Here is a 20,917-nt window from a genome sequence, read left to right as displayed (position 1 = left end):
ATACACCGACCGAGTAGGTCGCACCCATCGTCAAAATCTAAACTAACTGGGGATCTATTTTAAAGTTTATTTATGTTATTTATGTGTCAAATTTGTTGTCTGTTAGGTGACGATAAATATATCCATGTTTACAGTTAATTATCCACCTTTTCCTTACTTTTATTAAAAGAAAAATGAAAAATTCATATCGACTTACTTAGACTACTACCGATTCATAACGATGGTGTCCGGCCAACCCTAAAATTAAAAAAAAAAAGACGTAGAACGTAAACGTTCGTAGTGCATTTGTTTTCCTTTGTGATTTCGATGTGCAAGACATTTTACGTAGTATTGCTGTTGTGAGTGACAGACGTCAAATACCGCAAATAATGTTGTATACACTATAGGTTATCGTCAATATAAAATCCAACTTTAAGGTAAAGCCAAAGCCACCTAACTTGTAAACTGTTAGTCGAATAGTGTCACAAATTAGTGTCTTTCATTAATCGTAAAGTAAATTCACGTCATGTCGTTAAAGTCAATCAAGGTGCAGCTGCGCACCAAGTACCAAATGTTGACCGACTATGCTGGCACGGTCACATCACGACCTGACAGCATGGCCGCGTCGGTGGCGAAGCGGCACTTTGATCTTATTTATACTGAGTACGTCAAGGCCCACGAGTCACTGCTGGCCTACGAAGGTGAGCTCGAGGAGGAGGAACGACTTCAATACCAGGAGTGCTTCAGCGAGGTTAACCGGCTGCTGATCCAGCTAGACGAGGCGTCGGCTGGAGAGGCTGGCCAGTCACACACACCCCGTGGACAGGCAGGTAAAGTCAAATTGCCCTCTGTGCAGCTGCCCACCTTCAGTGGCAACCTGCCAGAGTGGCTCTCCTTCTATGATCTCTTTATGTCGTTAGTCAATAGTAGGGACATCTCCGACGCGGAGAAACATTACTATCTTCGGTCGTCGTTGCAAGGGGAGGCGCTGTCCATTATACAGCACCTTCCGATGGACGGACCCAACTACGCGGTAGCTTTACAGTTATTGCGGGCTCGGTATCAGAATAACAGGCTGCTGTTGGATACATTCATTAGCCGAATCATGAACCTGCCTTCAGTGGCGCACTGGAGTGCAGGGTCACGCTCAGCTTTCTATGACCCGCTCCGGGAGTCAGTCCAGGCGCTTGAGAAGCTCAAGCAGCCAATCACGGAGTGGTCATACTTATTGGTTTTTATAATTTTGCAGAAACTACCGAACAGAATCAAGACCTTATACGAGGAGAGGTACGGTGGCAATCCGGAGGTGTTGCCCACTCTCACGCAGCTACTGGCGCTGTTGGAGGAGCAGTGCCGGGTTCAGCAAGCGGTCTCGCCAGCAGCGGTGGAGCAACCAACTGCGCAGCGTGGTTCCGCACCTGCACGAGGAAGAGCGGGGCCGTCGGGTCAAGCTACCAGGAAACCGGGACCGCCAGCGAGGGTCTTCGCCATCGAACAAGAAACCAATCAGGTGAATTCACCCCCTGTTCTTTGCTCATACTGCTCGAGTGACCAGCACAGCTTGTACAAATGCCCGAAGTTCCTTAACCTGGCGATTTCGGAGCGGAAGACCTGGGCTAGGAAGTCAGGCGCATGCTTCAGATGCCTGCGCAGTCACTATGCACGCGAGTGCATGCAGCGCAACTGGTGCGCACAGTGTGAGTCGTCCGCACACAACTCACTGCTGTGCGATGGTGGTGCAGCGGGGAGAGCCCCACCCATGGCAGTTGAAGCAGCTGTCCATCGGGTAAGGGTCATGCCGCTTGCCACGCCAAGCACGTCGAGAGCAGTCACGCTGCCGGAGCGGTGGCCGTCTCCCCAGCGACGGACTACATCTCCGCCGAGGGCTGCGAAGCCGCAGTCTCCCAAGCCGTCAGTACCAGACCAACCCCAAAGGAGGGAGACAGGGTCACCTCATAGTGCGCTTCAGCCGGCTCAGCTGATTCCCACCGGTCATATACCGAGGGCTAAGGTAGGCGCGCGTGTTCAAGCGGCGCAGCAGTCATTCCACTCATTGCGCTTCGGGACTCGGAGCAGTCCTGAGCCTGAACAATGAGATCAGGCCACTGTTGGTGCACCGGAGGAAAGACTACGAATGGCGCCAATTCGTGTCTCTCCTACAGCTGTGATCATGGTCAGATCAGGCAATGGGTCTTATGTTAAAGCTAGGGCTTTGCTTGACTCGGGAGCGGGGTGCTCCGTAGTGAAGAAATCATTTGTAGAAAGATTCAAAGTACACCAACAGTTTACTGGGAATAATATTTTTGGAGTAGGTGACATAAAGGTAAATGTGCCAGGCACGATTGCTAAGCTTGTATTCAAACCACGCGGGAAAACAGTGCCTATCATCAGTGTAGTAGCTACAGTCATGTACAGGGTTACGGGAAACATACCTTATTATGATACTGAGATCAGGACTCATTTGGATTCATCAAAACTTGAATTAGCTGACCCTGCCTTGGATAAATCGCAGGATGTGGACATCATTCTAGGAACGGATGTGCTCAATTATATATACACTGGTTCAAAGATACTCACTAACATTCCAGGTGTTGAGGCGTACGGCACCTGCTTCGGTCACGTGCTGATGGGGGCAACTTGGAATTACCCATCATCATTAACAACACCGACCGCCGGGACATCAGTAGAGGACTACGGCATCCATGCTACTCGGCTCGAGGACGTCCTAGAAAGGTTTTGGAGAGTGGAGCAGCCCCCCGAGGAGCGGCCGCAACACCCAGAACACCTCGAATGTGAAAGGTTGTATACCTCCACTACTCAACGTTTAGATAATGGCCAATTCATGGTGCGGTTGCCGCTGCGGGCAGACCGACCCAAGCTGGGCGAGTCTAGGGCTCTAGCCATGCGTAGACTGATTTCGTTGGAGGCCAGGCTGGCCAAAAATCCAGTATTTGCTGAAAAATATAAGGAATTCATGAGGGACTATGAGGCACTTGGTCATATGTCCAAATCAGACTTTAATTTCGAGAGCGAACACTATGTAATACCCCACCACGGAATTTTCAAAAAGGGATCCGAAAAGATCCGCGTCGTATATAACGCTGCAGCTAACTCAAGCACCGGAGTATCGCTCAATCAATGCCTTCACTCAGGCAAACCGCTTCAAAATGATATCACTCAAATATTGTTAAATTTCAGACGTCATCAAGTTGTCTTCACGACCGACATCAGAATGATGTTCCGGCAAACGTGGATACACCCCAGCGATAGGCGCTATCAGCTGATTCTGTGGCGCGAGGATCCGTCGCAGGATGTACAGGTATATGAGTTAAATACCAATACATACGGACTACGCTCCAGTCCTTTCATCGCGATAAGGACCTTACTTCGATTAGCTGATGACTGGGAAGCCCAGCATCCAGACTCACCGGCTGCTCATATCATGCGCAGAGATGTATATGTTGACGACATCCTCACTGGGGCTGATTCACTCACCGAGGCCCAAGAACTCAAATCAGAACTCATAGAACTCATGCGGAGCGCTGGATATGAGTTACGCAAATGGTCGTCTAACCGCAGAGAATTATTACAGGATCTTCCGCAGGAGCATTGTGAGATGCCTCGTCAGTTTGACACTGACGACAAGAGTTTCATAAAGGTATTAGGGATACAGTGGAACCCCATGTCAGATTCCATGTCGTATCAACTCAACATACCGTTGGGCCAACCAACGACGAAACGTAGCATATTGAGTACCATAGCTAGACTGTATGACCCGTGTGGCTATTGCGCACCAATCATATTTAGATTCAAACTGTTTTTACAATCACTGTTCACAGATGGATTACAGTGGGATGAGCCACTGTCCCATACTCAAGACCTTCAATGGAATGAACTCATTCAAGATCTACATCACTTGAGTCAGCTACAGATTCCGCGGTGCGTCACTCTGCCCGGTGCGGTGTCACACTCCCTCCACGGCTTTGGAGATGCGTCGGAGCTCGGCTACGGAGCCTGCGTGTACCTCCGGACTGAGGACGCGTCAGGGAATGTACTAGTACGGTTAGTGATAGCTAAGACTCGCGTAGCGTCAAGGAGAGTCAAACAAACCATTCCGAAGAGCGAGTTAAATGCAGCTCACCTGGTTTATAAGTTATTAAACCACGTCGCAGCGGCATACGAGGAATCAGTTCAGATTGACAGCATAAATGCTTGGTCAGATTCCAGAATTGTGCTATGTTGGTTGAACACAAAGCCTCATGTGCTACAGACTTTTGAAGGTAACCGTGTTCAAGATATTCAACAGTCAACCCGACCTATGACATGGAGGTATGTCAGATCGGAGTCGAACCCTGCCGATGTCGCATCGCGGGGGGCTACGGCGAAGGACCTCATCGGGTTTCATCTTTGGTGGAACCCAGAATGGTTAATGACGAATGAGTCACAGTGGCCGACGATGCCGGTCACCATGTCACCAGATTTACCCGGATTCAAACAGTTACATCACATTACGCCGGCCGAGAAGTCATGGGAGGAGTTTCTGTTATCACGAGTCAGTTCGTTCAACAAGCTTATCAATGTGACGTCATACGTATTGCGATTTTGTAAGAACGTTCGTTTGCCGAAAGCGCAACGGAACGTTCGCCCTACGCTAACGATCGACGAAAATCGTGAGGCAATGAACCACTGGATTAAGTACGTTCAACTGGATGCTTACAGAGATGAAATCGTGTTATTGAAAGGAGGCAAGATTGTTTGCAAGTCACTTCAAAAACTCAGCGTTTTCGTAGATGAGAATCACTTCATTCGCGTCGGAGGGCGACTGCGGCATTCATGCTTACGTTACGATGCTAAGCACCCATACCTTCTACCTAAAGACCATAAATGGACTCAAATGTTGATGCAGCATTATCACCGTACCTATTGTCACGCTTCAACGAGCGCACTCATCAATATACTCCGGCAACGTTACTGGATCCCGTCGGCGCGACGTGTGGTATCCCGCGTAATCAATAGCTGTATGTCGTGTTTCAGATTCAACGCTTCAACGCAGGCCCCGTTTATGGCAGATTTGCCAGCGGACCGAGTCACGGCGGCTCGTGCCTTTTCAGGAGTAGCAACCGATTTTGCCGGTCCCTACTGGGTCAAAAGTAGTCACCTCAGAAATGCTAAATCACTCAAAGCTTATCTGTGTGTTTTCGTATGTTTAGGAACGAAAGCCGTACATCTTGAACTCGTCTCGTCGCTGAGCACCGAGGCCTTCATTGCGGCGTTCACACGGTTTGTCAGTCGACGAGGGCTGCCCGCCTTAGTCAGGAGCGATCAAGGTACAAATTTCAAAGGTGCTAGCTCATACCTCAAGGAGGTTAGTCAGTTCTTACTTGACAACGAAATTGTCCTCCAGGAGGAATTTCGTCGCCAAGGTGTCCGCTGGGAGTTCAATCCTCCTGGTGCCCCTCACATGTCAGGCTTGGTAGAAGCCGCAGTCAAGAGTAGTAAGAACCTACTCAAGCGTGAGTTAGGGGACCGCATACTGACCTTCGAGGGTCTTTCAACCGTATTTACCAAAGTAGAATCGGTGCTTAACTCACGGCCTCTGGTTCCTTTATCCGAGGACCCATGTGACTTGGAAGTACTCACTCCGGGCCACTTTCTTATAGGGCAACCATTGCTATCGGTACCTGAGTACCCGTGGAAAGACACTAATGTAGCATGTTTATCACATTTCCAGTCTTTACAAAAGATTTCACAAAACTTTTGGGCTAAATGGCATATTACTTACCTTAATAATTTGCAAACCAGACTCAAATGGTACAATCATGTTCCTAACATGGCTTTAAATGATTTAGTATTAATCAAGGATGAAACTGCACCCCCTCTCCACTGGCGTAGAGGTAGAGTGATTCAATTATTTAAAGGTGCAGATGATATTGTACGATCAGTTAAATTAAAAACTCAGGGCGGCGACTTAATCCGGCCCGTTGTCAAATTGTGTAAATTACCAGTAGAGTGTACTTAACTGTATTAATTTATAAGTTATGTTTTGGTATTGTCACATGTTAACAACTTATGGTACCTACTGTTTAAATTGAATTTATTTATATCAAGATGACTCACTGATTTCTAATTGCAACTGTACTAGGTACTGTTTCTTTATAAGTATTTAGTTGGTTACTTGTTCTTTCATGTCACCACTTTGCTGTGGTCAATGTTTGATAGTGCTGTAAGTTAGACTAGCTAATCCATTGTGCTTCAAGGTATCAGCTCAACTCTGGCCTCCCCCCCGCAGGAATGTTTACGCCAAGTGCAAGCACCTTTCACATGTGCCGTGTGCAATAATCGTAGGCCAATTTCCTAGAGGCTCAAGCGTAACTTAAATGGTATGTCACTACATTCATTATGGTAAAACTTCATATCGATGGATTCTATTTCCGGACCAAGACGATTCGGAGCGTTGTAGCGAACGCACGTAGGTTGCATTCCTGCCGGGTTTGAAGCTAGACTTGGCCGCAGCCATTGACCACGCCGCGTGTGTTTTCAGTATAGTTATTTTCTAAGAATAGTAGTTGTCGTGTCACGATTGTCACGCATCAGGCGTCAGTGTACGAACGAATAAGTGTAGATTAACGTAAAATATACGTGCATGTGAAACATTGAGTTTCTTTTCATCGCCACACCTACCCGAACCACCCAGGCCGGAGCGGCCAGGGTCCTCAGCGGCATCACAGCAGGCTTTGGAAGGCCTAGCTCCTACCGGACCACGCGAGGCGTCACACCGGAGCGGTGGAGGCGCTCCTCACCAGCAACGAGCACCAAAGGAAAGAGAAGTATCGGAACGCGACCACGGGAGTCCGGGCTAACCGCCTTGTGACGTAGACAGGGTTGAAAATATGAATCCATTACAAATGCTTTGAAACTTCTTAGAAAGGCATAATAGCTGATCACAAAAAAAGTAATTGCAACATTTTTGGAAATTCAACCCCTAAGGGGGTTAAAAAGGGGATGAAAGTTCGTCTTCGGGTGAAAATTTTATTTTAAGCTAGGAACTTGAAACTTTGTAAAACAGTATCAAATTCAAATACAAGAAAACTTATTTCAGCGTTTTAGAAAATTCATCCCCCAAGGTGGTGAAAAAGGGGTTGAAAGTTTGTATGGATATCAAATTTTTTTTCGAGCGCGGGACTTGAATCTTTGTATTTGGGGATATTATTAGAAGACAATAAAAGTAATTTTAGTGTTTTGTAAAATTCATCCCCTAACAGGGTTAAAAAGGGGATAAAAGTTTGTATGGGGTTTAAGTTTTCTTTTGAGCTAGGAATTTGAAACTTCGTTAAAAGATATATCATTAAAATACAAGAAAACTAATTTCAGCGTTTTTGTAAATTCATCCCTTAAAGTGTTGAAAAAGGGGTTGAAAGTTTGTATGGATATCAAACATTTTTTCGAGTGTGGGACTTGAATCTTTGTATTTAGGGATATTATTAGAAGACAATAAAAGTGATTTAAGCGATTTGTAAAATTCATCCCCTAACAGGGTTAAAATGGGGTTCAAAGTTTGATTCCAATACAAATGGTTTTCTTGAAACTTCTTAGAAAGACATAATAGCCGATTACAAAAAAAAAGTGCAACGTTTTTGGAAATTCAACCCCTAAGGGGGTTAAAAAGGGGATGAAAGTTCGTCTTGGGGTGTAAATTTAATTTTAAGCTAGGAACTTGAACTATTTGCAAAAAAGGTATTAAATTAAAAAACATAAAAACTAATTCAAGCATTTTTTAAAATCATCCCCCAAGGTGGTGAGAAAGGGGTTGAAAGTTTGTATGAAGATCAGATATTTTGTGAGTGCGGAACTTGAATCTTTGTATAAGGGCATAGGCACCTATTATGAGAATACAAGAAAAGTAATTTCAGCAACCAACATCAAAATTCACTTGACTTAAAACTTCATACAACTTGCTAAAAAAGAAAGTACTTAATTTCAACATTGCTTGGATATGAAAATTATAGATAAGATAAGATAAGATAAAAGATAAAAAATAGTTTATTCAAGTAGGAATATTACAATGCGCTTATGAACGTCAAATAAACCTTTACCGGCTCCAACCGTACACCTCTGCCCCGAGAAGATTTAAATCCCCCCTCAATTGGAGGAGGGTATCCCAATATGGGACCGGCAACAAACTCGGCGGGACACATCTTTTCAAAACATTATTACATCTTATAATTAACATGCATTACGAGTAATTAAGAAAAATACAATTTAAATTACTATAGAATTCATGCAATTATACTCAGTGAGTACATAACTTTATAGAATTTGATATAAAAAATAAACATATATGTACATGAAATCACAAATACGTAGCTCTTTCAGAAAACATATCAAATCTTACAAAAGGAAAAGAAAATAAAATCAATAAAAGAAATGAGAATACATATTATATGAATCCGACTGATTGTTATGAGATGCTATCATACAATTTGATGTGCTTTCTTACCTGAGCTGAGTCACCTTTAACTCTACACATAATACAATGTTTTTAATTGCTACTTGTTATTACAGTTTCTGGTTTGGACCATGCATGTTTGTCTGTCAAGTAGTCCTCGACTCTGTAATAAGCCTTCAACATCAATGACTTTTTTAAGTAATTCTTAAGAGCTGGAAAGGGTAATCTTAAAGCATCCTCAGGTAACTTGTTATAAAAATGAATGCATTGCCCAACGAATGACTTCTGTACTTTACGAGTACTTTCTGTATAGTACTAAAGATGTAAAATGTTGAAGATAAGATTCCACGCGGACGAAGTCGCGGGCAACAGCTAGTTTTATATAATTGTGTTATTCAATTTATTTATTAGGCAAGTTGACATTGTTTGTATGGTAATTTTATGTTGTACTAGCTGTTGCCCGCGACTTCGTCTGCGTGGAATCTTATCTTCAACATTTTACATCTTTAGTACTATACAGAAAGTACTCGTAAAGTACAGAAGTCATTCGTTGGGCAATGCATTCATTTTTATAACAAGTTACCTGAGGATGCTTTAAGATTACCCTTTCCAGCTCTTAAGAATTACTTAAAAAAGTCATTGATGTTGAAGGCTTATTACAGAGTCGAGGACTACTTGACAGACAAACATGCATGGTCCAAACCAGAAACTGTAATAACAAGTAGCAATTAAAAACATTGTATTATGTGTAGAGTTAAAGGTGACTCAGCTCAGGTAAGAAAGCACATCAAATTGTATGATAGCATCTCATAACAATCAGTCGGATTCATATAATATGTATTCTCATTTCTTTTATTGATTTTATTTTCTTTTCCTTTTGTAAGATTTGATATGTTTTCTGAAAGAGCTACGTATTTGTGATTTCATGTACATATATGTTTATTTTTTATATCAAATTCTATAAAGTTATGTACTCACTGAGTATAATTGCATGAATTCTATAGTAATTTAAATTGTATTTTTCTTAATTACTCGTAATGCATGTTAATTATAAGATGTAATAATGTTTTGAAAAGATGTGTCCCGCCGAGTTTGTTGCCGGTCCCATATTGGGATACCCTCCTCCAATTGAGGGGGGATTTAAATCTTCTCGGGGCAGAGGTGTACGGTTGGAGCCGGTAAAGGTTTATTTGACGTTCATAAGCGCATTGTAATATTCCTACTTGAATAAACTATTTTTTATCTTTTATCTTATCTTATCTTATCTATAATTTTCATATCCAAGCAATGTTGAAATTAAGTACTTTCTTTTTTAGCAAGTTGTATGAAGTTTTAAGTCAAGTGAATTTTGATGTTGGTTGCTGAAATTACTTTTCTTGTATTCTCATAATAGGTGCCTATGCCCTTATACAAAGATTCAAGTTCCGCACTCACAAAATATCTGATCTTCATACAAACTTTCAACCCCTTTCTCACCACCTTGGGGGATGATTTTAAAAAATGCTTGAATTAGTTTTTATGTTTTTTAATTTAATACCTTTTTTGCAAATAGTTCAAGTTCCTAGCTTAAAATTAAATTTACACCCCAAGACGAACTTTCATCCCCTTTTTAACCCCCTTAGGGGTTGAATTTCCAAAAACGTTGCACTTTTTTTTTGTAATCGGCTATTATGTCTTTCTAAGAAGTTTCAAGAAAACCATTTGTATTGGAATCAAACTTTGAACCCCATTTTAACCCTGTTAGGGGATGAATTTTACAAATCGCTTAAATCACTTTTATTGTCTTCTAATAATATCCCTAAATACAAAGATTCAAGTCCCACACTCGAAAAAATGTTTGATATCCATACAAACTTTCAACCCCTTTTTCAACACTTTAAGGGATGAATTTACAAAAACGCTGAAATTAGTTTTCTTGTATTTTAATGATATATCTTTTAACGAAGTTTCAAATTCCTAGCTCAAAAGAAAACTTAAACCCCATACAAACTTTTATCCCCTTTTTAACCCTGTTAGGGGATGAATTTTACAAAACACTAAAATTACTTTTATTGTCTTCTAATAATATCCCCAAATACAAAGATTCAAGTCCCGCGCTCGAAAAAAAATTTGATATCCATACAAACTTTCAACCCCTTTTTCACCACCTTGGGGGATGAATTTTCTAAAACGCTGAAATAAGTTTTCTTGTATTTGAATTTGATACTGTTTTACAAAGTTTCAAGTTCCTAGCTTAAAATAAAATTTTCACCCGAAGACGAACTTTCATCCCCTTTTTAACCCCCTTAGGGGTTGAATTTCCAAAAATGTTGCAATTACTTTTTTTGTGATCAGCTATTATGCCTTTCTAAGAAGTTTCAAAGCATTTGTAATGGATTCATATTTTCAACCCCTTTTTAACCCAGTTAGGGGATGAATTTTACAAAAAGCTGAAATTACTTTTCCTGTCTTCTAATAATATCCTTAAATGCAAAGATTCAAGTCCCACACTCGAAAACATGTTTGATGTCCATACAAACTTTCAACCCCTTTTTCACCACCTTGGGGGATGAATTTTCTAAAACGCTGGAATTAGTTTTCTTGTATTTTAATAATATATCTTTTTACGAAGTTTCAAATTCCTAGCTTAAAAGAAAACTTTACCCCCGTACAAACTTTCATCCCCTTTTTAACCCCCTTAGGGGATAAATTTTGAAAAATCCTTTCTTAGTGGACCCCTAGACTGTATAAGGAATCTAGTTGCCAAATTTGGACATTCTAGTCCCAGCGGTTTGGGCTGTGCGTTGATTTAAGTCAGTCAGTCAGTCAGTCAGGTCTTTCACGTTTATATATTTAGATTATCTTGTGAGCGTTTTGGGGTCACCTGTAAGTCCGCAAGAATTGAACACAAATAAAAAAAAGGGTCATTGGATACTTACTTATGTGATTGCTAAATTTACTTGCTTTTGTAGTCTGCCTCTTTCGCATTCATCAAAAGATATACGTGATCCCTTTTGCACACTTAGGGCCCGATTCGGATTTTGAAATAGATATCTTTTAGACATCACCAAGATACTATAACGATATGTTTAAGATCTAACCTGTTAAATTTGACATTTACGCGATTCTGGAGATACTCTTGAACGAATTCCACAGGATATGACTTAGAGATCCAATTCACATCTAATAGATATCTTACTCTATCTAACGTAATAGTGACATTGGTTGCCCGAATTGCGCTGCAAAAGAGAACTAGATGATATCTAAACTATTACGTATCTAGAATGGATCTAGTACGTGTCGTCTCTTGTGTATATCTTGAAGTTCGAATACGGCAGTTAAATTATCTTTAAGCGTATGACGCTTGGTGTAAATACCTATAAGACCTGATCAAATGTAAGTTTAATATATTTAGTGACTAGATACGGTCAGGTTAACTAGCGGTCGTTACTCATCACACGACCTAATATCACTAACACCAAAGACGAGTAAATAATAGACAGTCAGTTAAGTATTAAAACTTTGCTTCATAAATTCTCGTTTTTAGTCCCGTATTTACAATATGCATACCTAGCTAGGTAATTCATGGTGTCTGTTAGTCAACTTTTTCATGCGGAAACTAGTCTGATTGCAAGAATTGGAAATGGTCTATCAAATTTATGGAAAATTTCACAGCAAACAAGGAAAAATTTCATTTTTGAAAAATATGAGTCCAAAATTATTTTCATGTGGAAAATTAGCAATTTTGAAACTTCCCGACGTCACATCAGTACTCTGACTGGTTATTCCAATTTTATAGAGGGAGATAGAGTTAGGCCAAGACAAGTTTGCAACGATTGTGATAGCACATGCAGTGCAAGTGTTATTTTAAACGTCAAACTTCTATGAAATCATGACGTATGAAATAACACTTGTACTGCGTATGCCATCAAAATCGTTGCAGACTTTTCTTGGTCTATTTGTGACCAGTGCGGATATGATGGTCGTTCTTGTCTACGTGACAGCGTGATAAAACGGTGTCCGTCACTTTCTATCCCATGGTATTAAAAAGTGACAGTTTTTTTATCACGTGGATAAAGATGGATAAAGCTATCCATAATACGCCGGCTGTTTATATTATTTACTAGTATCTGTCACCTTATTGTCCAGCCTGTATTTAGTGTATTAAGGTCCATTAAAACCGTCCTTGGTTGTAATTAACAGTGGCGATGGAATCGATTGGCCGATAGTAGGTTACGTGGCCATCCACTAATGGTCATAGTCACGGTGTGTTAAGGGAAATTAAATACCTACGGCATAGACAAGGAATCCTCTAGAACAGCGGTCGGCAACCTTTTAGCAGACAAGGGCCACATAGCAGTTAACGGAGGTGACGCGGGCCGTACTTTGTTAATATTTATGACTTTATTTTATTTTTTTATTTATTTAGATATTTACTTCAGGCAACAAGGCCCATATTACAAATACCTTACAGACTAACATACATATGTATTTTATAAACTTAAAACTAAACACTATTTAGACGACAAAACGGCGTGGCTCCGTTGTGTCGGCTGCTCTTGTGTCGGATTCGGCAGTTTGCCCCGGAACCTCCGAAACACGACACCTTTCGGCCAGAAGTCGGCGCACTCGATGGTCCCCTGCAGCGGTCGCGGCACGCGCACCACAAAAGAGTTGAAGTGCACGTAGTGGCGCGATCGAAGCTGGAACACCCTCAGCGTGTAGCCGGTCTTCTGGTGTACATACTCCACCACTTTAGCAGCCGTGGCGGAAACCAGGACAGTTTTATGAGACACTGTCGTTTGTCACTATTACATACAAAATAGCCAAGGCGGCTCTCGCGCCGCAAGTGACAGGTCCACGAGCCGCATGCGGCACGCGGGCCGCTGGTTGCCGACCGCTGCTCTAGACCGAGTTTAGAGAAATTATTTCATGCAACCGATGATGCCAAAAATGCGGGGGTGCGCGGGACGAGGTGAGCGAAGTCCCGTGCCGTGATTGGTCCGTTCAAAGACACGGACGTCACACAAAGACACTTTCGACTCGAACATCGAATAAAATTCCCGTATGCGTGGCAGAGGGGGTAGCGCGACTATACTCAGTCTGGTCGATGTCTTGTCTGTGACCTACGGTTACTAAGGGTGGTATTCCACCTGTCCAATTTCTTAGTTATCATCACTATTCTTTCGAGCGCAACCGAGCTGCATACATCGGTATTGTTAGCAGCTCGGTACTACTTGCAGTGTCGAAGAGTAAGTTAAGTGTAAATCTTCGGCAGTTGTGTAAGTCTGACAACCCTACTGTGTTATTGTGCGATGTCGCCATTTACACAAACATCAAAGGCGTCGGTCCACTGTTACTTTTACACTGCGCTCGTGTTGTGTCTTTATATACAGGGGGCTCAATTATTGCCATACCTCAGCTTCGCTCAGCTTGTAGCTAAAGCTAAGCTCACTCTCAAATTAATTACATACATCACTTAGAAACTGAAAAGTTCTAACTGCCAAAAGTAGGTTATTGTAAATCGAGTCCTATACAGCTTACAATAGAGTTGTTATTCATCTGAGAAGCTTGCTATTCTAGAGTGGCGGCTATCAATAGACCCGTATTGTGCATAGAGTTTGAATTTCCAAGTAAATTGGCTTTACATGGTCGCTATTTGATATGAAACAAATGGAATGGCAATTTTGTCTAAATACGCAATAGATCTTAAACAAGGTTATACAGTTCGTTTTTTTTAGCATTAGAAAGAACTTCGCAGAAGTAAGCTTGTGGTTCCAAATCCGGCACTTTTAGCGGTAATAATTTGAAGTAAATTACATGTATTGACCGTGCTACATTAGATAATTCAATAATTATTAACAATTAAAGAGCCTGATAAAAACTGCACGCTTGCTTCTGTGGAGTTCTTTCTAATGCTAAAAAAAACGAACTATAGCTTAGATGAGCTGGTCTCTTTTCTTCTACCACGTTATATAATAAAATAAAATAAATAATAAAATAAATGCTTTCCAGCGAACCTATGAGGCCCCACTTTTCGCTGCGATAAAAGACGAACGCGATGGTTTAAGGAGGACTTTTCTATGACAGATGGCCGGTGATCACGTGATGCTTAAAAAACGAAGTGCCGGAAGCTCCGGCCCGGAACCGGCCCGGTCTAACGTGAGTCATCCTTTAAGCGCAACCATTGTCTAAAGTTATTAGATAAATGATGTTTATGATAGTAAATCGGTCCTATCAAAACTTGATGGAAACCATATTAGAGGTATTATTAACTTATTAAACAGAATCGGCCTTAAAATGTGTTCAATTTACATTTTAATATTTAGGACACCGAGCTTTGCTTAGAAAACGTAAAAAAACTCAAAAATGCGCGTTTTCCCAGGGATAAAACTTAGCTAGATCGATTTTTCGCCCCCAAAAACCCCCATATAGCAAATTATATCGAAATTTTTAGAACAGTTTCCGAGATCCTCGAAAATCGAAATATATATATAAACAAGAAGGTATCGTCTTGGGTCGTCCCATTCGTTTTTCGTCAAGTTCTTAAATTAGTCCTATTCTGCTTTCGTCACTCATTCTACATTGAAAGCCACCGACGATTGGAACGAATGTAGAATGAGTGACGAAAGCAGAATAGGACTAATTTAAGAACTTGACGTAAAACGAATGGGACGACCCAAGACGATACCAACAAGAATTGCTCGTTTAAGGTATTAGATTCGTAAAAATGCAGGTTCTTTGTTACCGAGTCAACCGAGGATGACTCTGTAATATCAACATTATCAACACACGCACACAATAATCTGCATGAAATAACTGCAATAGTAATGACTGGAAGACGAATTGTGTGCCAAATCGCAATCTGCAATGCTTTTCACATTAGTCGAAATTCGCCCGCTATTTTCAGTTAGTCATTCCCATCGCTTCTCGAGCACGAGTAACTGAGTCAACAAGAAAAAAAAATCATAAAGATAAATTAAAAAAAATAGTATGCAAGTAGGATATAAGGCCTCTTTCACAAGTCAAATTACGAGTTGCTGGTAGTTAGTTAGTAATCTTTAAGATTTGAGTCGGTTTTTATACAAAGTTGTTTCATGTCCAGAAGCTTAGCGTGGTATGGGCATGTAATGAGGAGGGATGAATTACATATAGGCAAAAGATTTGTTAGGGATGAATATTGATGGACGGAGAGCGGATGGTAGACCCAAAAAACGATGGATGGATTATGTGAAAGAGGATATGAGAAAGAAAGCAGTGAGTGTAAAGATATTAAGGTGTCGAAAGATAGACGAGAATCTTCCAGAGATAAACATGTTATGACGACCCCACATAATGTGGGATAAGGGCAGGAAGAAGACATAAGGTAAGTACCCCTATTAACGAGGGGGTTAAGCAACTTTTACAAAGACAGACAAAAATGAAACATAACCTGGCTCTGTATGGACAATGACATATTTTTTTATGATAGTTTGTATATCGAAATGTATATTTCATTCGTTTTTGGACTTGTTTTGGCCAGTTATATAGAAAAAAAAAATTATTAAACCTAAAACGTCGAAATCGCCTATTACCGTGGTAATTGATCATTGCTACCCAAATACCGCAGATAAGGGTTCCTTTTTACGAGGGTAAATAAACCCATCGCATTTTAGTTCCTACTTATATTTATTTGACAATAGTAGTGAAATAAATAGTAGGTATTATATTTAATCAGATTTTCAATCATAAGATTCGATTAATATTTTTTTTGGTTTTTCTATAAGGAAAAATAAGAGAATTTTTAGTAAAACATAATTATGAAAGGGAATTTCTTTGAGTTTACTTACACCTACTAACTACACTTAGATATACTCGTATATGTGGTCGTATCAAAAATACATGCTGTATATAAGTATCTACATAAAACAATATAAAATAAATAAATATAAGGGGACATCTTACACAGATCGACATAGCTCCAAACTATGCAAAGCTTCTACTATGGATACTAGGCGACGATATACATACTTATATATATAGATAAATAGAAATTTATAAAATAAAAATAATAATTCAGCCTATATACGTCCCACTGCTGGGCATACTTATATACCTACATAGAAATCACCCATGACTTAGGAACAAATATCTGTGTTCATCAGACAAATAAATGCCCATCAACATCAAATTGATCCAATGATACAAGATATGTGAAATCAAATATTAAAATAAATTAATTTTGGATGTACTGCGTCCATTATTAATAATACATAAACCAAACATAATTTTAAATTTATTAAAAACGAAACTTAAATATAAATAACCATACTCATCAGGCTGAAAGCCTTGCTTCTCACATACATCTTCTAAAACCTTTAAGTAAAGATTAATATAAATTAAATATGTATAAAATAAACAACCTACTGAAACCCGACCCGGGCTGCCCCCGACGCAAAGGTGCCCATCACGCTCGCTGCGTTGCCGCGTTGGATTGCGATTGTATGTTGGTGTATTATAATTATGTTCTAATTAAAATAATACAATAGGTTTTATAATAATTATATTATGAACCTATTTATTTTCTACCAAAGTTGTAGGTGGGTCGGCATTGGGTTCCCATACATCTTATTACCGAGTGATGTCTTTTGTAACCATCGCCAAACGGTTTGATTCACATTATTGTAAAACTCATTTACGAGTAATAAAAATAAATAAAGATCGCGTATATTTTGAACACAATCAAAATGGAAGATACTAAATATTACGAAACATTGTATAAAACAGACTTGACAGCCATGCTTTTGTTTTTATATCAATATTTAAACAAGATTCTCATATAATGGTTTCTAAGGAAACCTCCAGTTAAGTGCTTAAAACTGTAGTCAAAATTAAGAGTTCTTGAATAGATTTCATACCACGTTAATAGCTCTTTAGCTTTATAGATGGTTAAATATTTCAATAACATCGAGAGTTAAGGAAATATGTATTTACATATGAATATATAATCCTTCGAACTTAAAATACCGTTTCCGCTATTACCGAGGTATACCTCGAAATTAGGAACCACACCAAAAAATGGAACTCAACACCGAGGTTTTTAATTTCCTGTTTTTTACTATTGGTAAGTAAATATTTACAAATTGAGGATTAGGGAACCATAAATATCATAATTAAGAATTGATATAAAGGATTAGTTTTTCTAAAATATTCACCATTACTATGAAAATCACTGAATAAAATACGCGTTTGCTTACTAGAGGTGTTCATCATCATCATCATCATCATCATATCAGCCCTTTATCGCCCACTGCTGAGCATAGGCCTCTCTTCTAGTACGCCACTTGTCCCGGTCCTGAGCTAATCTCATCCAGCAGTGACCCGCAATTTTCCACAATTCCCGCAATTTTACTAGAGGTGTTACGCGTTAGTATGGAGCATTCAAATCTTGCGCCCCCGATGAGTTAGTTTACGGTTTTCGAATTGTTTACTTTGTGTTTCTTTGATAGTGCTATACTTATTCGACAGTCAATAGAGAAGGCTTTATTTGTGTGTACTTCAATTTAAAAAAAGTCAATAGGCTTTCTTATAAAACGCTTTTTTGTACATACCGCGGTAATCAGTGCCGATTTTAATGGACTCGTTAATAGGGGTACTTACCTTATTTAGACTCGAATCTCAAATTAAAAGCAAGTATAAGTGACGTTTAGATTAAATTACCTGTGAACAGAACGGAACTCGTGATCTTACAATATAGGATGCTGAAGACTAATAAATCGGAAAGCGGGCCATGAGCTTCAAAGCCTTAGCTGAGGGCGCAACTGAGATAGAGTTAGACCAAGATAAGTCTGCAACGATTTTGATAGCACACCCAGTGCAAATGTTATTTATAGGTACCGTCATAATTTCATAGAATCAATCAATCAATCAATCAATCAATTTATTTTGCTATAATAAGGGTTGGTTTACAGGTGTTATTACAATATTTTTATGCACATTCCTTAATTAGCCATAATCTATAGCATGCAAAATATTCACAATTATTTACATATGTACAATTTCAATTGAACTTTACTAAAATATTAAATAACACTATTTACCCAAATAATCTTTTTCTAACATTACATTCAAATAATTATAATTTACATTAATTTAGCAAGAAATCATTTAATTTATAAAATCTGCGTTCTAAAAGCCACTCACGCATTTTTTTATTAAATTGGCCATCGGGCACTTCTTTGAGCTGTTGTGGTATTTTATTGTAAATGTTTACACACATCACCGTACAATTCTTCCTAAATCGGCTTGTTTTTTGTTGTTTGTCCACCACAAGTCGGCTACCGTTTCTTGTGTTCCGTGAATATAAATCACTAGCAGTTTTAAAAAGTGTTCTGTGCTTTCTTACAAATTTAGACACTTCTTCAATATATAAACATGCAAGAGGTAGTATACCCAATTTAAAGAATAAAGGTTTACAAGTTTCCAACGGGCGGAAGTTTGACTTTTAAAATAGGTACCACAAGCACGGCGTGTCCTATCAAAATTGTAGTAGACTTGTCTTGGTCTGACTAAACGCTAAGATGTGTGAGATAGGGAGGGAGGGAAAGAGAGACAGTGTGATAAGGATCTGTCGAGGTCACTTTAAGCTGGCCGAAAAATGGACTCGCCCGCACTAAACCAATAGGAGCGCGGCGTGCATTCAAAACGGCTGTAGGCAAATGCATGTTCCCTAATTAACATGCGAGCGCCGAAATGGAAACATTAATGCCGTAAAGCAGAGGTATATTTGTTTATGGACTTTATGAGGTTCAATGCTAGACAAATTTGCAAAATAACGAGGACGCTGGTCAAGGAAAACTGGCCGTCTCTCTTCAATCCCTCTTCAATCGGTGACTCCGTTTGATTCCGTCAACTAGTTGTCTCCATCGGTCTCGTTCTGTAGCTTGGTGGAGTGCGTCGTTAACAGGTATTTTTAGTTTCTCCGCTATTTGGTTCGACCATCGTTTGGGACTTCTACCCATAGGTTTTTTTCTGCCGTCGCACGTGGTCGAATGCTGATAGCGACCCTGCGACACCCCATCTAAAGCGGAGTCAGCACTCGTTGGTGGTTTTAGACGGTGTAGTCCTCCACTGGTTAGTCCGTCGTCCCCCCTGGATCCCCCGGACCAGGTGGCATGCGTAAACGCATTTCCCCAACGCAAAAAAGACCTTTTTCTGCCGTAAATTGGCCGTAATTCTAGAGAAAAAGGAAAATCTTACACATATTGACATAGGGGATAATATTCAATAAATTGTGTGGAAATATTTTCTATAAACTCAATACCCAGGGAGGGAAATGGGGACTACGTTTGTATTGAGAAGCGGTCGTCCACTATCCTCAACACGTGATAAAATAACTGTCACTTTTTAACACTGTTGGGTAGAAAGTGACGGACACCGTTTTATCACGCTGTCACGTAGACAAGAACGACCATCATATCCGTACTGGACTACAGTTAGGTAGTTTTACGGTAGGTATTGCCCTTCTTTCTATGATTTAAAGATTTTAAAGTATTGCCTATCTGCGGAATAAGGCTGACTCGGATCGATCCGTGCAGTACCGTAAAATGGGGTGAGTAGGTGCAAAACTGACATTCAAACCTCGATAACATTTTATTTTTACATATGCAAACTGAATGGTGTATATAATAAGTGTTCCGGACGTTTGTATTATTTTGTTTGGGTAGTTCCATTTCATAACTTTGTCGATAAACAGGAAATCCCACCTCACCCCGTAATCCCTCGTATTTGGGATGAGTTGGGTTTTCATACAAAGGTGATATTGGAAGATTGTTGGATCGATTTTTTTATTACGAGTATTACTATACTACCTAGATAGCTCCAAATTGGAATACATTATTTTTGTAGCAGTAGCCTTAAAATCCCATCTCACCCCTTTCATCTCTTTTCTCCCCATTCATAACCCAACTCTCCCCGCGAACCCTACTCACCCCATTTTACGGTAATTTTATGTGCGTTATACACTGATATATTTGAAGTCCGTGCCAAACCTAGCAACTTCACAAAACTTGTTTTTCGAAAGCAACCACTCGAGCTACTAAAGAAAACACTTAAAAATAAAGCAGTTCCTTCAAGTCGTATTGGATTAAATACGTTATCAAATTAGAATCAAATTCCTATGAGACCTTGGAGGTAACTATTTAATTCCTTTTACTTCTATATCTGGCAGTGGCGGCGCGTCTAGATTGTTCGTAGGAAAGCCCGTAGCTGAGTTGCCCTTACTTTTCTTCATAAGTTTAAAGAAGATAGCCCAAGAGCCTGAATATCAGACAAGCAGATGGAAATCTAGTTCTATGGAAGCTGCGCCACTGATATCTGGTGATGTAACGTTTTATCTCGTAGCTGTATCGTTAAAATAACCCTAGGCCGTCAGATCTAGACAAAGGTCAGTCGGTAGGAACTAATTTGAGAGCCCTGGACCGCTAATCAAAGGGCCGGTGGAGTGCACCGGGTTTTAAGGTTGACTCACGCTAG

The 20,917-nt window shown here is 40.1% G+C and overlaps 2 protein-coding genes across 4 annotated transcripts in view; one reads left to right on the top strand and one right to left on the bottom strand.

Annotated features, from left to right (window-relative positions):
• LOC134670345 (uncharacterized) overlaps positions 1-20,917 on the bottom strand; it is a 70,115-nt gene that overhangs the window by 37,254 nt on the left and 11,944 nt on the right. The gene's annotated exons all lie outside the window — the stretch shown is intronic.
• LOC134670321 (uncharacterized) lies at positions 1,954-3,921 on the top strand. The gene is made up of 2 exons (XM_063528077.1): positions 1,954-3,298; positions 3,819-3,921. Exons 1-2 carry the CDS (start codon positions 2,114-2,116, stop codon positions 3,897-3,899), a joined length of 1,266 nt encoding a protein of 421 aa, XP_063384147.1. The 5' UTR covers positions 1,954-2,113; the 3' UTR covers positions 3,900-3,921.

The sequence above is a fragment of the Cydia fagiglandana genome, chromosome 13 (assembly GCF_963556715.1).
Source record: "Cydia fagiglandana chromosome 13, ilCydFagi1.1, whole genome shotgun sequence".
Lineage (NCBI taxonomy): Eukaryota > Metazoa > Arthropoda > Insecta > Lepidoptera > Tortricidae > Cydia > Cydia fagiglandana.
This window is presented reverse-complemented; position numbering and strand designations above follow the sequence as displayed.